Below are 20,094 nucleotides of genomic sequence, written 5' to 3' on the forward strand. Positions count from 1 at the left end.
TGAAAACCCTTGATGTTTCCTGTTAGATTTTAGGGTAAAGTCAGAACATTTTACATGACTAAGCTCTTCTTGATTTGGCTTTTGTTTACCTGTCTGACTTCACTTTCTTCTCTGGTTCAGCTTTTTGAATGTGTTATTCATCCCCACCTCTCGTCCTTACATAACATGATTATATTTCATGCTGTTCTATTTTCCATCTTCAATTGGTTGTTTCCTACTCATTTCTGAGCCTGAATTTAAATGCCATTTCTGTTTAGAAAACTTTTGTTGTCAAGTCTGATTTGGATACCTTCCTCAGTTTTTCTTCTTTTTCCTTTTCTGATTATAGTTGTATTATAGTTATTCATTTCTTTGTGCACAGTCTCTTCATTATATCAGTGTTCATATGTATTTCTTGAATTAATTGAATTGAATTAATGAATGAATTTATTTATTTACCCAATCATTGGTCACTGTGCCTTCCACTTGTGTCAGGCACTTTTCTAAGCAATGGGGATACTGTAGTGAACAAAACAAAGTCTCTGCTCTCATGGAACTTGATATTTATTGTAACAGAAAGAGAGAGAGACAAACAAATGCATTTATAGTGTATCATGTTGTGATATATGCAGAGGAAAATGGAAGAATGAGAGAGTGTATGATATTCAAAAGCAGAAGTGTGGGGAGAGCCTTCTAGACACAAGTCTTATTTTGGCTATTCTAGACAAAAGTCTTATTTTGGCTATTGTATGTATGAGGCCTTACTTAGGGGCTAGAAGATCATTAAAAAAACCCCTCTTCTCGGAAGTTAAATTAAAGCATAAATTATAAGGCTTGTTTCATGGTGGTGAGATTGACAAAATACGTTAGTTGATTAACTGTTTCTCTATGAAGGATCTTAGATAGCTGACTGGGCCAGATGAAGAGTTGACTGCAAGAACAATCGATGTTATTGTTTTTGACAGGAACATGCAGATATGTCAGGGTCACTCAGTTTTTGTTTTGTTTTGTTTTGGTACTGGGGGTTGAACCCAGAGGCACTTTATCACTGACACATGTGTCCATTCTTTTTTATTTTTTTTGAGAAGGGTCTCACTGATTTGGTTAGGGCCTTGCTAAGTTGCTGAGTCTTGCCTCAAACTTGTGATCCTCCTGCCTCAAGAATATTTTTAAAATATAATAAAATAAGAATTTCAGTATTAAAAAATTTATACTCTTAAACTAATTGTTGGATATCCAATTATAAGAGATGGAGTTCTCAAGTTCCCTGGAGTCCAAGGGGGGTGTATTTTGAAATATAATCTAATGCTTTATGAAGGTAAGCATTGAAATGGAAGCATTATATGTGTATTTTTAAAAATTAAGGCATCCATAGTGTATTCATTCATTGTCACCTCTAATCATCATGTATTTTTCTAATCCATTTAAAAAATGATGACTATCGTGGAAGAATGCATGAATTTTTAAAAATTTGTATTTCTCTGAGCAAAAGTAATATAGTGAAAAAATTAAGTAGTATTGAAAAACTTTTATTTCTCACAGCAATAGTATACTATTTCAATTTTTTATGTCTTTAGTCCTTCCTCAAAGCATTTATTCTTAGTTATTATATGCCTTAGCAGTTACCTCTATAATTCTAAATGATACATTTATTAGGCTATATCTGTTAATTTTTAAATTCTAGGCATTATTTCTTGACATCCTGCAATGATAGATTTGTATCTGGTTTTCTCTCTCTGCTGTCATGCTCCTCACATAGTTATATCTCAGTTTTAGATCTAGGTTAAATAATCAGGGCTTATATTCTAGTAACTGAGAATATTCGTAGGTAGGGAAAATGAAGCCCTGTCATCACCACTCCTTTCACTCATGATTCTTTGTTGTTGTTTGTAATCTTAATTCTATGCTAGGTTTTCTATATAATTACAGTAAATCTTTCCTGGTGCTTTAAAATTTCTGCCACCTGCCATCAACGATATATTCTATATGCTGAAGTCCATGAGATTCCTCCTTATACTTTTTCTGGGGTCATCTTAGCTCCTACTCCAGTCTGGATTCCTTCTCTGGTCTTGTTATACAGCCGTAGCTCTGGATTTGCGTTTGCTGAGCTTCTGTGTTGGAGTTTTCTGGATTTCTGTCTTCCTCCCTCTTGGTCTATTTCCTAAATCAGTATTATACCTTCCAGTACCTTACTAATAAAATGTAATAGGAGGCAAAGTTTTGAGAATGTGCACACATTAAAATGACTTTATTTTACTTGGACAATCAAGTTTGTCTAGAGATGGGAGTAGAGTGGAAAATCATTTTCCCTGGAGTTCTCAAGGCCTTGCTTCGTTGTCCTGTACCTTCAGGGTTGCTGAAGGGAAATACATTGCCATGCCAAATCCTTTTTCTCCTATGGCCTGTTTTCCCTCTCTCAGATTGGTTAGTATATTTATGATTTAAAAAAATTCGGTGGTGTGTGTACTGTAGGTCTTTTTTCATTCCTGTTTTAGTGGGTAATATGGATGACTCCTGTCCTTTGTTTGGGCAATATTCTTGTCTTCCATAATTCCCTTCTCCCTTGAACTCCTCAACTTTCCATTCTTTTTTTGTGTAATTGGGTAGTAATCATTTTAGAATTTTCTCTAATTTGCCTGTCTGCTTTTGTATTTTTCCATCTTGTTTTACTTTCTGGAATATTATCTTGATTTTTAATTTCTAGTTATTCATATTTTTTTATTTTAGTGATTTATATTTTAAATTTCAGATGACTTTTTCATGGTCTTTATGTGTAAAATTATGCAATGTTGTTCTTTCTTCATGAATGCAACATGAACTCTTTTTTAAAAAAATATTTATTTTTTAGTTGTAGTTGGACACAATACCTTTATTTATTTATTTATTTTTACATGATGCCAAGGATCGAACCCAGGGCCTTGCATATGCTAGGCGCACACTCTACCTCTGAGCCACACCCCAGCCTTCAACATGAACTCTTAACTCTTTTTTATATTAATTGTAGAGATGTTTTATTCGATGTTAGGTTTATTTCCTGCTCCCTCCATTGACTGTTTGTTTTGGGTTCTGTCTGTCTTGTTGGCTGTTAGGACATTGCTTCAGTAAAAAACCCATTGTTTTGGATTTACACCTGGAATTAGAATTGTTATGTTCAACTATGTTAGATACTACCAGTTTTTCAAGTGATTATGTGAATTCATACTTCTACCAGCAGTATACATTTGCTTCAGATTTTTGTCAGTCTTACTATTGTCTGTTGTCATCAGTCTTTGTGTTAGCCTTTTGTCATTGTGACAAACACCTGAGAAAAACAACTTTCAGGAGGAAAGATTTATTTTGGCTCACAGTTTCAGTCCAAGGTCGGGTGGCTCCATTGCTTTGGGCCTGAGGTGAAGCAGAGCATCATGCCAAAAGGGCATAGCAGGAAAGCTGCTCAGCTCATGGCAGCCAGGAAACGGAGAGAGAGAAAACGGTCAAGCACATGAGAGAGCCTTCCAGGGCATGACCTACTAATGGTCTACTTCCTCCAACTTGGCCCCACCTCTTCATATTTTCAGTACCTCCCATAATGCCATCAATCCATTAGTAGATTAATCTATTGAAGGGTCAGAGCCTTCATGATCCAATCATTTCCCTAAAATCCCACCTCTGAACATTGCTTGCATTGAGGACAAGCCTTCAGCAGATGAGTCTTTGGGGAATGCTTCATGTCCAACTCTCGGTCTTTAAAATTTTAAATATTCTAATATGTGTTTTGGGATATTTCTTTGTTGTTTTAGCTTGCAGTTTCTTGGTAACTAATGCTACTAATAACTAATTATACGTGTAATTGATCATCTAGAGATCCCTTTTTTTATGAAATCCTGTTCAAGTCTTTCATGCATTGTTCTATTAGATTATTTGTCTTTTTTCTCATTGATTGTGGGAGTTCTCTGTATAGTTTGGCTATGAGTCATAATGCTTGCTCCCAATTTGCAGATTATCTTTTTACTTAATGCTCTTTTTTTTTGTAAATATGACATCATAATTTGAAGTAAGTTGAGAGGTGGGACAGAGACTGGGAGGGTGTGGGCACTTCTGGGCGCTGCTGAGATTCTATTTTCTGATTTGGGTGGTAGTTACACAGGCATGTTTATTTGTGAAACTTCAGTGAGCTGTTTCTTTTTTTTTTTAACACATTTTTGTATGCAGTGTTGTGATGAGGATTTGCAAAAAGTAAAGAACATACTTTATCAATCTCTTGTTTTTCTGTGACACATTTAAGAAATGTGTGATTATTCCAAGATTATCAATATATTCCCTTATGTTATCTTCTGACACTTGTTTTACATTTAGATCCACAGTCCAACTGGAATTGACCTTTGGTTTTGATGTAAGGTAGACTTATTTATTTTTTCTGTAAGGGTATCTAACAGACAGACCCAGAACTATTTATTGAATCCTTTGCTTTATATTGTTAACTTTGTCATAGATGGAGTGTTTATATATATGAAAGTCAATTTTTAGACTCCATGTTCTTTTCTTTTAATCTATTTGTACATGTTAATCTCTTTCGCTTCTCTTCTGCTGTATTCTATTTGTTTGTTATTTTTTTAATAATTTACCATTGTACTCTAGCTTTACAAAAAAGTGTAAATATATGGTACCATAAGTTTTGAAGCTTTGCTGTTCTGATTCAAGATTATCTTGATTATACTAGTCTGTCTGCATTTCACATAAATTTTAGACTCAGTTCATTCACTTTTCTACAAAACCTGCTAGGATTTAAATCTAGACTAATTGGGGAGAGATAATATTTTTTATAGCATAAAGTCTTGTACTTACCAATCTACAAATTTTGGTCTATTAAGATTTTATACTTTGCAGTGTAGTGATCTTAGACATTTTAATTGACTCCTAGATATTTGATGTTTTTGGTGTTACTATAAATGGTAAAGTTATACAATTTTTATTTTCTAATTATCTTCTGCTAATTAGAAATAATTTTTCTTTCCATATCTTATAGGTGAGTTATAGTTGTACACATTGATGGGATTAGTTGTTACATGTTTGTGCATGCACACAATATAACAAGAATATTTGGCCAATATCATTCCCCAGTATTTCCTCTTCCTCCTTCCTTCTGTCCCTTTGTTTTACTCTACTGATCTTCCTTCCTGATGTGCTCCCCCACTTTCTTTTCCTTTTTCCTCCCTAGTGTCTACATATTAGAGAAAACTTACAATCCTTGACCTTCTGAGTCTGTCTTGTTTTGCCATAATGTTCTCCTACAAATGAAATAAACTACATGAAACTATTAATCATTTTCTTTATGGCTGAATAAATTCCATTGTGTATATGTACCATGTTTTCTCTATCCGTTCGTTTGTTGTAGACACCTAGGCTAGTTCTATAGTTTAACTGTTATGAAATATGCTGCTGTAATAATCTGTGTGCATGTATCACTGTAGTATGATGACTTTAATGCTATAGGATAAATACCAAGGAGTGGTTGGTATAGCTGGGTCATATGGGGGTTTCATTCCTGCTCTTTTCATATTGCTTGTGTTTCTTCCTTTCTAGCTCTGTGGATCTGAGGTTTTACTGTTTTTACCCTATCGGCTTTTAGTGCCCCCATAGGGTTCTAATACCTCATCTTTGAGGGGAAGGACAATGTTAACAGATCCCAATATAAACAAAATACCACCTAAAACCACATAGTTATTATTAAGACTATTTGGACTATTTGCAGTTTGGTCACAGTGTACAGAAATGGTGAACTTAATTATTGTCTACAATATAATCAGTAGGTTTGTAAAAAGGTTTACAGTTTCGGTTGGTGGACAAAGAACCGGGGGTGAGGTGTAGGAAGATATGCTGAGGAGGTAGGAGGTGAGGAAAACCTCACAACTAGAAAGTGTGAAAGAGAAATGTAAAAAAGAGGGATAGTAGCAGGAGAATAGAGAGGTTTAATTTGAGTAGACAAGTAAAAGGGAAGACTACTAGTAGAGTACATAGGACAAATACACATTTATTAAGAAAAATAAAAAATGTAGATCTCAGAGGAAGAAACAAGGATTGTTTGGTCGGAGATCACTATCTTTCCTGCTTCCCTTCTCATCCAATAGATGGGGTTGTCTGTTCTTAGTTGGTATCTCCACCCTCAGATGGTGGGGCTTACCAGGATGTGAGGGTTGGTCTTGGGTGCAGGGCATCTGGAAGTGGGGTATGGCACCCGCTGGTCCCATTGCGAGATTGCACCTCAAGGATAGGATCTCCTTTTGGGGTCTGGTCCTGTGATGTGGGCACCGAGTCTTATTTCCTCGTCTTGCCTGTAGACCTCACAGTTCCTGCCCTCTAAGTTAATCTCTAAAGTGTATCTCCCTCACTCTCCCTTTCCACTTCCTAATCAGGGAAACCTTTCTCCCTGGGGGGTCATGTGTGTTGCACTCTGGTGGCTGTACACCTGTTGCGGAGGGCCGTTTGGAATTGGGCAGTCACTCTGCTGAGTTAGCAGCTGCTGGGGATTGGGGTGAATTATTAAATATGGGTACCTGGCTCTCTGGTGTTCCAAGCTGGTAGTTGCCCTGACTTAAGATGGTGATTGAGGTGACCCAAGATGGAAGCAGTTGCTTTCACTGATGGGGGGTCGGGTTGAGTAGGGGGAGCCAAGCGATGGCGTTGTGTGATGTGTTCAAAGATGAGCTCTGTGGCCTGCAGTGTTTGGCTGTGATATCCCCAGGTGCAGGCAGGCTACCATGAGTAGGGGTCTCTGGCAGTAGCTGCCAAGTCCCAAGATGGAGGCAACCAGAGGAGCCCCATGTTAGTAGATGGGGGTCCACACAGGACTGGTGGTTGGAGTTTCTGTGTGGGTAGCAGTTGAGTGTCCTTCATGGGAGCAGCATCTGGAAATTTTGTGCCAGTGCTGATGCCGGTGGTCCCCTAAGGCACCTGCAAGACCTGCATGGGCAAGTAGTCAGGAGTCCTTTCCTAACCCTGAGGTCCCGCCCCCTCGCCCCCCACTCAGCACGGAGGCCGTGATTCCTGCGCAGGATGGGTGTTGGAGGGGGTCCTCTACTGCTCTCAGTAAAGCAGTATTCCAACTAGTTGAGACCTGGGTCACAGAGTGACACAGAATGCTACCTCCCTTTGGCCTGCCATCTTGAATCTGCCTCATTCCTACTGTTTTGAGGAACCTCTGCACGGATTTCCATAGTAGTTGTACTAATTTACAATCCCACCAACAGTGTAAAAGTGTTCCTTTTTATCCACATCCCCTCCAGCTTGTATTACTGTCTGTATTTTGATGTCTGCCATTCTGACTGGAGTGAGATGAAATCTCAGTGTAGTTTCGATTTGCATGTTCCTAATTCTGTTGATTTTCAACCTTTTTTCATATATTTGTTGAAATATATGAACTTAATAACTAGGTTGTTTGGATTTTTGTAGTAAGTTTTTTGAATTCTTTGTATATTTTGGATATTAATCCTTTGTCAAAAGAATAACTCACAAAGATTTTCTCCCATTCTGTAGGTTCTCTCTTCACATTCTGTTTTCTTTGCTATGCAGAAACTTTGTATTTTGATGCCATCCCATTTGTTTACTTTGGCAATATTTCCTGCTTTAGGAGTTCTATTGAGAAAGTCTTTGCCTCTGTCTATAGATTGGAGTGTTGACCTTCATTTTCTTGTAAGGTTGCATAGGTTCTGATTTAATTCCTAGGTCTTTGATACATTTTGAGTTGATTTTTGTGCAGTGTGAGAGATAATGTTCTAATTTCATTTTTCTACATGTGGATAACCAGTTTCCCCAGCACCATTTGTTTAAAAGACTATCTTTTCTCCAATGTATGTTTTTAGCACTCTTGTCCCTTGACAAGATGATGTGTCTGAGTGGGTTTGTCTCTGTGTCTTCTATTCTGTACCATTAGTCTGTGTATCTGTTTTTATGCCAATATTGTGCAGTTTTTGTTGCCATAGCTATATTACAGTTTGAAGCCAGATACTGTGATGCCTCTAGCATTGCTTTTTTGGCTTAGAATTCTTCCAAATGAATTTTAGGACTGTTTTTTTCTAGTTCTGTGAAAAATGTCATTGGTATTTTGACAGAGATTGCATTGAATCTATATATTGCTTTTGGTAGTATGGCCATTTTAACAATGTTCATTCTGCCTATCCACAAACCTCTGTCCTTTCATCTTGTGTCTTTTTCAATTTCTTTCTTAAATGTTCTGTAGTTTTCATTGTAGAAGTCTTTCATCTCCTGGGTTAAATTTATTCCTAGGTATTTTATTTTTCTGAGGTTATTGTGAATGAAACTTTTTAAAAATTTCTTTCTTGAAGATTCATTATTGGTATATAGAAAAGCTATGATTTTTGTATATTGATTTCATAACCTGCTACTTTGTTGAGTTTGTTTATTACCTAAATAGTGATAATTTGACTTATTCTTTTCCTATTTTTTTTTATCCCTTTTACTTCCTTCTTTGGCTTAATTGCTCTGACTGGAATTTCTAGCACTATACTAAATAGGAATGCTGAGAGTGGACTTCCTTGTCTTGTTCTGGATTTTAAAGGAAATGCTTTCAGTTTTTCCTCATTCACTATGTTTTTTGAAGTTCCTGAAGAAGAGTGGGTTTTGAAATAAATCAACAGCATACATTGCTGATTATATTACAGATCCTATATAAACAGAGAAGTCAGACCTGCACCCTACCCTCACAAAACTTTGAATCTAATAAAGAAAACACGCACTGAACAAATAATTCCAAGTATGCTGGCAAGTTACAAGTAAATGAAAAGACAGATGACACATACTTACCTCCTGATGTAACTTATATGTTAAAAAAAAAAGTTATTGAAATATTTTGTATGGGAGTAGCACATGATAAATTTAGGGACTGTGAATTATATATACCATGGGCATCTTAGGATAATTGTACCTTTTCAGGCATTTGACTCTTATGCCACTACGTGTAAGTTACAGAGTGTTCATGGTGAAATTTAGACAAATAGCTATAGCAGGTGGTTACTGCTCCTTCATCTTCATCAACCCTGACTTTTGCCTTTTGCTTTGTTCCTCCATCTCTTTAGTTTAAATTGTTATCTTTTGTCTTATTAAGAGATCACATTGTAATTTGCACAGCCACATGAATCAAGCTTTGCTTTGGTTTACATGATAATTTTCTTGTCATTATCTAGCCCTTTCTTTCTAGGACACCAACACAAAATAAAGGGTTGCTCATGTTTGACCTTGATGTTTGCAGTCCATGGTATTTGAGTTGGTTTTACTGACCATAACTAGACGGCTAAAATATTATTTGAGGTTGATCTGAAATAGAGCAGTTTATAAAGTGGACAGTGAATTCCCTCTGGGCAGAAACAACATTCATTTACATAACCCTAACCTAGTGTCTTACATATTTAACTTTTTCAAGAGTCAGTGAATGTAAAATGTACATTTTCTGGATTTTGCTTTTGTCTACAAGAATGTGACAGTATCTTTTATTCTTTTTTTCTCCTATATAGCTGGGGATGAAACTCAAGTCCTTGTGTATGCTAAGACAAGTGTTCTACTGTGGAGTTATATCTGTGGGCCCAAGATCCTTTATTGTTTGATTAGATCTAGTAATTACCTTATGAAAATGAAAAAGATATTCATTGAATTTATATAATACTAGTATTAGAAAATATTCCTAGCATCTTAATAAAATTTGTATTTTCAAACAACTTCCTCATATTTTATCAGTGTTTTGATAATTTTCAGTGATAGATGCAATATTTACTAGTATTTCTAGTTTACTAGTGGAAATATATCCATACAGATTAGATGACTTGCCTAAGACAACAAAGCTATTTAATGGTTGCGCCAGGACCAAAGTATTTTAACTGCCAAACTAGTGCTCTTTCTATCATACTGTACTTACTCTATTGAATCACAAACATATCCCACTAATATTTGAAAGCAAACTATGTTAGCATCTATGCTATGTGTAGTTGCTGTGCTAGCAACTGTGTTGGCATCTTTGTGTATCTTGACACAAACATAGAGACTATGCAGAGTAAAACTCCTAATGAGATTTTTAAAAAAAATTTAAATTTAAAAAATTTTGTTCTTTTTCTTATTCTAATTAGTATTCCAGTCTTGTGGTTATACATGATGTGGAGATTCACTATGGTGTATTCATACATGTGCATAGGAAAGTTATGTCACAATCATTCCACTGTCTTTCCTATTTCTGTCCCCACTCCTTAATGAGATTTTTAAAGCTACTTTTGTTTCTTTTGTTTTACAAAGTTTTAACACTTTTTTCTTACATATATTATGCATTTTAGGTATTTTTTATTAGAAAAGTAAAAATGTTTATAGCCTTATTTCTCTGATAATTATTATGCTATGTTCAACTTTGTGGCTTAACAGTAGCAGAGAATAGTGAAATATAAAAAGAACCACCTGAGAGGCAGAATTTCATTAAGTTTCTTCATAGCAGGTGAATGCAAAAGTGAAGTAGGACAGAGGAGGCTTGACTCAGGAATTAGAGTTGGTAATGAGAAGGTTACTGGGACCTTGAGCAAGGTTAATGTTAATTTAATAGTAGGGGCAGAACCTGGGTTGGAAGGAAGAGAATGAATGGAAGGTGGGGAAGTAAGATAGAATTTTTACTAGTAATAAAAGGCTAGAGGTGGACTGAAAGAGAAGCAATGCAATTAAGGACATGTTTTAGGTGGTCAGTGTTCAAGTGTTTTTAGCTCTTTAACGGGAGAATCCCAAGGAGAAGAAGGAGGAAGATGGAAATTGTGAGAAGAGAAGTTGGGTGAATTAATAAAAGCAATCCCAGGAGGAGGAAGGAGACATTAAGAGCATGGATATGGAGAAAATCTTAGCAAAACAGCAGAATACTTATTTCCCTGCAATAGGAAGACAGTTGAGGAGTGGGGAGGATATTTGTACAGGTTCAGGACCTTTAGGCATAGCATCTGGTGTTTTTAGTTAGCAATAGAGTCAGTTATAGGCTGTTGGCTTACCTAATATTCAGTTTATATTATTTAAAATGAACAAAAAGAAATAGAAGTTTAGATATATATGAGTTTTAAATGAATTTTACTTAGCTTCATTGTGGAACTTCATTGTGTTCTATGTGGTCAGTTTATTTTTGTTCTAATGGAGATTATGGTTTCAAAGGGAAAAATGCATCTTAAGGTGATTTATGAAGGGTGAATTATGTTATACTTTTTCATATGGCTATTTGGCAAGTTGCTTTTTCTCTGGGATTTTTGTTTGGAAATAGCTAGGCCTCCTGATAGCTACATACTAAGAATTTATGGAAATTGGCATGTTCAAGATCAGCTGGTCAGTTCCACTTTGTTGGTATGCCTGTGTTTGAACACTGATAGCCATTCTACATAGGGCTATGCTTTTTTCAATAGTCAGAAACAGACTGGCACATGTGTACAATCTCCAAACCTATGGTAAATAGAGACTCTTTCTAAATCTGTACATATAGACAAATATATACATGTACATAAAGACATTTTCTAACTTATGGGTTGTGATGTAAAATTTTACATTTCAGATATTGGGAACTTTACATCTTCTAATAGGAACAATATGGTTCTAGCATCTTAGGCCAGCTCATTTAAAGTATGTCTGAATTTTACAAATAATTATTGTTTTATCAGGAAATGCATTGAATTTCAACTTAAGGTGAAAAAATGTTTCTCCCAATTCTGTGTATCTTAGTGATGAGTTGGCTGGGTTCCCCAGCAGTCCCTGTTTGTCTGGCAGTGAAAAAAGGCACTGAGTTCAGGCTACTGAGGGGGCTCTCAGAGCCCAGAAAAGGAAGAACTGGGACGGGGCTGTCTTCAGAGTAGGGAGCACAGCTGGTTGTAGTGCTGGCAAATGCCATTGGAGGACTCTCCTTCCTATTTCTGCTGTGAGGTCTGGCCTCTGACATTATGTATGTCTAACCCTCCTGTCTTCTTTGTTACTCTCCAGCCCAGCAGTTCCCAAGCAGACCTACTTTCACCTCTCCTGCTTCCTAACATCCAGGAATATTAGGCAATGTGCAGACACTTTTTTGGTTGTTACAATTGGGATTGTGCTATTAGCATCTAATGTGAGCAAACCAAAGAGGCTGCTAAGCATACTTCCCGAATGTCAGTATGCCAAGACTAAGAAACCCTGCTTTAAACCATTGGGACTGGTTAGGGTTTTTTTTTTTTTTTTTTTCCTTCTTGATGCACAGCAGCAGCTCTGAAGTACAGTCTGTTTCCCTGATTCTCTCCTGTCATCTGCTCTTGAAACAAGCTCAGAGCCCTTTTGAGGTTTTTCTAAGGGCTTTACTATCATCACAACATGGAAATAGATAGACTAAAAATAACAAGAAAATTATAGCTTTGGGAAATCTTAATTAAAAGCTGTTCATGTTAGCCACTGAACTTGAAATAGAACAAATTCTGATCTTTTCTAGGCTTCAATTCATTATTCCCCAGGATGATTTTTCCATCCCCTGGGCTTCCCTCCTTCCTTATTAGTACTGTGGAGCTTAGGCAGTGATCCTTTTCCCTGTATTACAACATTTCCCTAAGCGCTGCTGCACAGCATAGGGGCCTCCTTTCTCTGTTCTTTCCTCATTTCCATGTTGCCCTGTACCACTGACACCAGCCTCACAGGCATGTGAACTGTGCAGTTGCAGAGGGCCTGTGCTTAGAAGAGCCCCTCACTTAGAAGTAAGGACCCTGTGCCTGGTTTAATCTTCTGCTGTTGTCCTTTTAAATTTCTTAATCCTTTTTAAAAAAGGGTTCTCACATATTTATTTTCTACTGGTCTTGCAAATTATGTAGCTGGTACTGCTACCAAAGTACTCCCAACCAACTTTGAGCCCAATTGTGAGGCAGTCTGCTTGGATGAGAGGGAGAAGAGGAAGAGTTATAAAATACTTAAGAGTAGCAAGAAACCCTAGCAGAAAATCTGGGAGAGAAGGACAGATTCATGTGCATGTGCTCAAATTCTTCATTTGCTGATACCGTTCAGAGTCAATTATTTATACATTGTTTGTTCTTACTAATTTTAACTAATTCAGTGTTATTGTATGATCCATGATGTGCTATCAGCCATAGGTGAAATAAAAGAGTACTCTGATTGGGCATGTACAAGGATTTATAAAACTTCCTCATTTAGTTTCTATAACTCTTTGAGATTGTTTTTATTTTCCCATTCCATTGGATAGGAAACTGGTATTGATATAGAGGTTAAGTTAGCTGTTCAAGTTTATAAACTAGTGACACAATAAAGATTTGAACATAGTTTGTTCTAAGTCTAAGGCCAGTCCCATTCACTCTGCTACTCATATGTGTCTGTCTTTGGAGATGACTGTCAAGTTGAGGTCATTAGTAAACATGGAAGGTCAATATTTTTATCTCTAGTAAATTGTTTTTTAACACTGTGCAGATACATCAGTGCTTTTTGAATTGAATTGTAATGGTAGATGAAAATAATACTGATGTATTGATGTATATTCTTTTCAATGTGGCCATGACAAGTAGCTGTTAGTATAACCCTTAATCTATCACACTATTCTTATAGAGCAAAAATTCAGAAGTTCTCAGTTAAATATTTAGTAAGCCACTCCCTCTTTTTCCACTTTATGAAATACTTGCTTGCAATATTGTTAGTGTCACTTATCTGGAGGTGTTTTCTTAGAAGAGGGGGTCTAAATCTTTAGTTTCTATCTGCTGAATAAAAATTTGGAGTTTTATGTGGTTGGCATTTGCGGTGGAGTCTAAGAAAGCTTTCAGAGAATACATACAACACCATTTAGAGACAGGGTCTCACTGAGTTGCTTCGTGCCTCGCCATTGTTGAGGCTGGCTTTGAACTCATGATCCTCCCATCTCAGCCTCCCAGGCTGCTGGGATTATAGGTGTGTGCCACTGTGCCCAGCCATATAACACGAATTTTTTGCTTTTTGTCATATGAACTATCCCAAATCAGTTTAGTATCTTCTTAAAAATTTACTTCTGTTTTAGCTGGGCTTCTTGATTCTGTGTGAGAAGAAGGCAGGCATCTGGCACAGATTGTCTACAATTGACAATTTACATGATATTTTTTACTTAGTGACAAAGCAAGGATTTGAACATAGGTTCCTTAAACAGATCCTTATTCTTAAAAGGATTAAGAATAACTTGATAGTTTTCTTAGCATTTATTGCTCTATTGTCAGCCTTTGATGTCATAAAAAGAGGGGTCTGAGGCCTGTACCATAAGATCTAACAGAGCCAAACATGTAAATGCTCTTTTGGTTTTTGCTGTTAAGCCAGGAGTGTTTAATCATTCTGACTTGATTTTAATTCCACCTATGCTACTGACTAGTTGTGATAAATTATTTAACTTTTCTAAGCTTCATTACCTATAAACAGGAGTGATATTCCAGAAAGTTATAGGTAAGAGTAACTGAATTCTCACACAGTGCAGGCTCATGAAAAAGCCCTGATGGCCAAGTGGTAGCCGCCCTTCTTATTCTCCTCCTCCTCCCCCTCCCCTCCCCACAGAACTTTGGGTAAGCCCTTTCTTCACACCTAAACAATTAGGTAGACTTTTAAACTTTTTAACACATGTCCTCCTGCAGAGAAATAATAGGAAGGCAAATGTCATGCTCCAGTATTCCACAAGGAAGATGATAGAATAATATATATACATATATATATATATGTATATATATATATATATACACACACACACATATATATAAATTATTTATATTATATTATATTATATTCTCTCATAATTAGGATTAAAACTTGGAGATTTGGTGATCACTGATACCACTTCTCTGTGTGCACTATTTTTCATTCTCCCCAAACTAGGCCAGTCTTACTCAAACTGGGATCCTTGTATCTGCATCAGAATCTCCTAAAATACTTGTTAAAAGAAAAAAAGTGAAATGAAACTAATTAATCCCAGACATAGGGCAAGGCTTCAGACATGCAGTTAAGTAAGCCATCTTGGTTACTATTCTGTATGAAATAATTTAGAAACACTGGTCTTTGCTTATGTAATAGGAATAGTCTTTCATTTTCTGCATGCTTACAGAATATTACGTATTTTTCAAGAGATACCTCTTTCCAGAGGCTTTAGTTTTCCAAATTTTTGCAAGTCAAGGTTAATTTGTCTTCCTGATTGCAGTTGTTGCAGTCTGCCTTGAAGAGTTTTGCTTGTTTTCCAGCCACTTGAAAGCTCCTGGAGGGCAGCAGTGTCCTAACAGCAGCCACCTCCAGTGTCCAGCAAAATACTTTGCATATAAAGGGCACACACAAAAATATTTATTGAATTTGATTTGATCTTTTAATTACTTTTTCCTTATAAACATCCTCTAATTTTGAAAAAAAAAGTCTGTTCAGATTCAATTCATAGCATCAGAATAAGAGTGGGTGTTGGTGAGGAGTTTTCCTGTGATTCTTGGTTCTTTTTTATCATGTTCTTGAATATCTTTTTCAAAAAAACAAGTAAACAAATCCGCCAAAACTCGAGTTAAATAAAAAGCAATTAAAAGGCAAAAATGCTACAATTATAGTTCTGTGTTAGCTGTACTTCCAGTAAACATATTTGCTCACTTATCTCACTAAAGAAGCAACTTTTGTGACACACCTCCTGCTTATCTTCAGGGAGGCTAAGTACATGTATTGTGCTCCCACTGATATCTTAGTGTACTTACCAAGTAAGGAGAGCTGTGAGAGAAAAAAGATACAGAGAGGAGCTCATGTTTTCTTCAAAGTTATACTGCACCCTTGCTGACCATTGAGGCACTTTGGTGGTATTAATCCCACCCTATGCTTCTCCCTTAATCAACTGGGTTCTTGGATAGAGGGTTGCCCAAGCCATAAAGGTAATTAATTCAGGGCTGGGGGTGTAGCTCAGTGGTAGGATGCTTGTCTAGCATATGTGAGGTCCCGGATTCAATTTCCAACACTACATTAAAAAAAATAATAATAAAATGTGATGCACATGTGGGTGCTATCCAATTTTCTGATAGGCTGGAGGGTAACAGTATGTTAGAGTAAGTTAAGGGATCTGGTTGTGGGGATTAGAGAGGCATGGAATAATGGAGGATGATTGCGTGTGTAGGGGCTTTCTCCAAATATTGAATCACTTTGAAGCATTATAGTTAGTGATTATTTGGCGTCACATCTCACAGCAAGATTAAGCTGAGAAAACCATGGGATTAGGCAGGTAAAATCAGCTTTTCAGCAGATAGGTTAGGATTTGATGACAGCAGTGGTGTTTATAAAGTGTGCAGGAACAGACTAGGTAGCCTGGTAAACAGGACCTGTCCAGATTTGGAGATTTGTCTTTGAATATGATTGTCTTTGGACTTTGGATGGTTAGGAAGGAACTCCAGGTGAACACCTAGTAAATACCTGGAGTTCATAAATATATAGGCTGAGAAATTTTAAACTCAAGGCAGAGGATATCCTTTTCCTTCCCCTGCTCCCTCCAGAGCATTGAAGGCTATGAAATGGCTAAAGATAATAAAAAAGGATTATAGAATGTGGGGAGAGGACCTGACTAGCTTTTAGAGTAGGTTCAGTGGAAACTGGATAGAAGGTTGGGGTGATAGAGTGAAGTAGGCCTGGTGTAAGGGAGGTGGTATTAGCCAGATGAAGTTTGTGTTTACTAAAAACCAAAGAGTAATTCCAGTACTCCAAAGAAGTACCTGTGCTGACCTTTGTTGCCAGACTCTCCTCCACCCCAAACCCTAGACCCTGGTACCCCATAGCTTTGTCTTTTTGTTATCAATTGAATCACATGGTATGGAAAAAACTAGCCTTTCCCACTCAGCATAATGCCTGCTGTGTGTACATTTAAAGTGTATTTTAAAATGCCCAAATTCCCTCACCCCCACCCTGAAAACAACAAAGCAGGGAAGCATCTGAGAAGATGGATGATGGAGAAGAGGTGAGTTAGGAACATACTGAGATGTAAACAGACATTTACTTCATGAGGGCTCTGTTCTCAGTGAAATGAGTGGGTGGATGGTGGGAAGATAGGGAGGAAATGACCTTGACCACTCACTATGTTCTCTCAAACTAGCCTCTTTCCCTTCTCTAACCTTTCCCACTACCCTCCGTCCTGGGTGGTAAACAATACATGCACACACACAAACACACACATATCCATTTTCATGGTATACACATTTAACGTATTTTTCTGCTTTTGAATTCTGGAGATGATAACTTTTACCATTGAAAGAACATGTACAGAACTTGTCCATGCATATCAGATTCTGATTTCAGCCATAGTTGAGGACTGTCAGATGACATGTGGTATAACCAGGGCTTGATGTAATCGAGGTCCATACACCCATGTGTCAATCCAAGGTTTATTTCCTTTCTAACTTTTTGTATTGTTCTCCTTCTTATGGATAGAAATTTAAAAGTTATCATTTTTAATTATCTACTAATATATGGAATTAGAATTTTTAGATAAAATATTAGCAATCAAATTTGTCCATAATTCTTATGCTTTTATTTTTCTGGTAGTTTTAACTTATTTTTGCAAATCAAAAAATTTATACACAGGCAGAGAGGGAGGGAGGGAGGGAGGAAGAGAGAGAGAGAGAGAGAAAGAGAGAGAGACAGAAAGATGTCCCTTAGTGATTCTAAGATCCTCTTCTGATACCAAAATTCATAGATGTTCAAGTCTTCTTTATAAAATAGTACAATATTGCATATAATCTATGCACATCCTTCTTTATGTTTAAAATCACATCTAGGCTACTTATAAATACCAATGCTATATAAATTGTTCTTAAACTATTTTATTTAGGGAACAATGGCAAAAAAAAAGTTGTACATATTTAGTACAGACACTTTTTTTTTTTCTGAATATTTTGATCTCTAGTTGGTTGGATCAGTGTGTGCAGAAACCAGAGATACAAAGAGCTGATTTTATGTATGTAGGTGTATATGTACACACTCATACATATCTGTGGATTCTGCATACACTGATTAGAAATTTAACTGAGTTTTGTTTTCTTTGCTTTTTACTATAACTTTGATATTCAAAACAAACACAATATTTTTCTGCCACAAAGTAAATAGAAATCAAGCAGGGTTTCTTGGGACATTTATACTCACCAGTTATTAACCTCATCTAATTACTTGATATCCATGATTATGAATTATTATAATTGTTGATTTGTTCATATTGGCCACGTATTTTACTAATGATATGATTTGTAGGAAACATCAGGAGTTGTTACCAAGTGCCAAGAAGGTCTTCAGAAGAGAGAGGCATTCTGTTACATTTCTGTCATAAATAGAGTTGTACTACCTTATATTCTGCTGTGTCTGGAGGGCGGTCATCTGATACTTTACCTGTACGCAGAATTCAGAATATAACCCCCAAAGCTCTGAGAGTGGGCACAATTTGTTTAATGTAAATACACTGAGCCTTATGCCTCTTTTAGGACAGGTGCTTCATATATATATATATATATATGTATTGCCATATTTAATCAACACACTAATTGGATGTAGCAACCATTGCTCCCACATTTGCAGAGGAGGAAATTGAAGCTTCTGAAAAGGTTATAGAATACATTTAAGGTCATATATTTTGTGGTTGAAACTTGGATTTCGACATCGCTTTGTGTGTGTCCTTCACATCCTCAGTCTGAGTCCAGTTGTTCCCATTTTCAGTCATTAACCCAAATATTTTTTCAGTACCAACTATGTGGAAAGCCCTGGCATCCAAGATTAAAGGTGGAGAGTTCTATTGACTTTTTTTCTTTGCTATAAATACGAAAATTATGAAGCAGACTAGAAAAGAAATAAGGCTCAAAGACGAGGCCAAAATCTGTCTTACTAACTATGCATCCACAGGACAAGCACAGTACATAGTAGGAACTCAATAAATACATGCTGAATAGATGAATGACATGGGTGAGAAATAATAGCTAACAGGGAAAATACTAAAATATAAAAAGGATATAAATAAAAGAGCATGACTGTCAGGGATCAATTAATCTTTGAATAAGCAGTGCATATCTCAGTCACCCACTGAGGCAGGAATAGCCTTTCAGTATGCTTCCCGCTGCTCAGACTGATGGCCTGGGGCCACTGAGGGACTGTAGTGACTCAGGCCCTGTGCAGCAGGGAGAAAGTGACTCCCAAATGTGATATCCATTGTAAAACCAAGGTGGTACCTAGACATTTTAGCCATAAAAAAGTGTCTTTTTTTCTGTTAAATATGCTAAAGGGCTAAATAAACATCAGGTCTTAGGAAAATTATCTATGTGCAATAGCTCTTCCCCTAATGGTATTGGATAAAGGGGCTAATACATAATATTATTTGTGTTTTTATTTTTCCCTGATAAATTTTAACATAAAAATTTCATGCCAAATGAGTTTTTAAAATTGAAATTATATTCTTTGGAAAATACCTTATAAAGAAATATACATAGTATACAGGGTATAATGATCTATTTAATTTAACAAATAAATAGGTTGCATGAAATAACAAAACATTTTTTGAGTAATATTGATCTGAAAGAGTTATGATGTGTTGAAATAATTCATGTTTAGAGTATTATTTAGCTTGTTGTAAGGAAAAAATGAGAAAATTATAGGAAATTGTTGACATGATTTAAATTTCATTATCCAACAGCATCGATGCGCTACTTTCTTGTCTCAAGAATGTATCTATTAACAGTGATATTTTGCCTTACAGCTTTTCTGGGAGAAGAGGCTACAAGGACTTAGTGCATCAGATGTAACAGAACAAATTATAAAAACCATGGAACTACCTAAAGGTCTTCAAGGTATTATCTAAGTTTAGTTGAGCAGATATTTATTAAGTACTTACTGTGTGCCAGGCACTGTGTTAGATGCTTTGGATTCAGAATTGAACAATTTCGCCAGGCATGGTGACACAGGCCTGTAATCCCAGCGGCTTGGGAGGCTGAGGCAGGAGGATCTCAAGTTTAAAGCCAGCCTCAGCAAAAGCGAGGTGCTAAGTAACTCAGTGAAACCCTGTCATTAAATAAAATACAAAACAGGGCCGAGGATGTGGCTCAGTGGTCAAGTACCCCTGAATTCAGTCCCTGGTACCAAAAAAAAAAAAAAAAAAAAAAAATTTAA

The 20,094-nt window shown here is 36.5% G+C and overlaps 1 protein-coding gene across 1 annotated transcript in view; it reads left to right on the forward strand.

Moving 5' to 3' along the window:
* Positions 1 to 20,094, forward strand: part of Mbd2 (methyl-CpG binding domain protein 2) — a 105,569-nt gene that overhangs the window by 75,484 nt on the left and 9,991 nt on the right. The window contains exon 6 of the mRNA XM_015482369.2: positions 19,685 to 19,775. Coding sequence (XP_015337855.2) covers positions 19,685 to 19,775 — 91 coding nt within the window. The remainder of the gene's footprint in view (positions 1 to 19,684; positions 19,776 to 20,094) is intronic.

This window comes from Marmota marmota, unplaced genomic scaffold (genome assembly GCF_001458135.2).
Source record: "Marmota marmota marmota unplaced genomic scaffold, marMar, whole genome shotgun sequence".
In the NCBI taxonomy this organism is placed as follows: domain Eukaryota; kingdom Metazoa; phylum Chordata; class Mammalia; order Rodentia; family Sciuridae; genus Marmota; species Marmota marmota.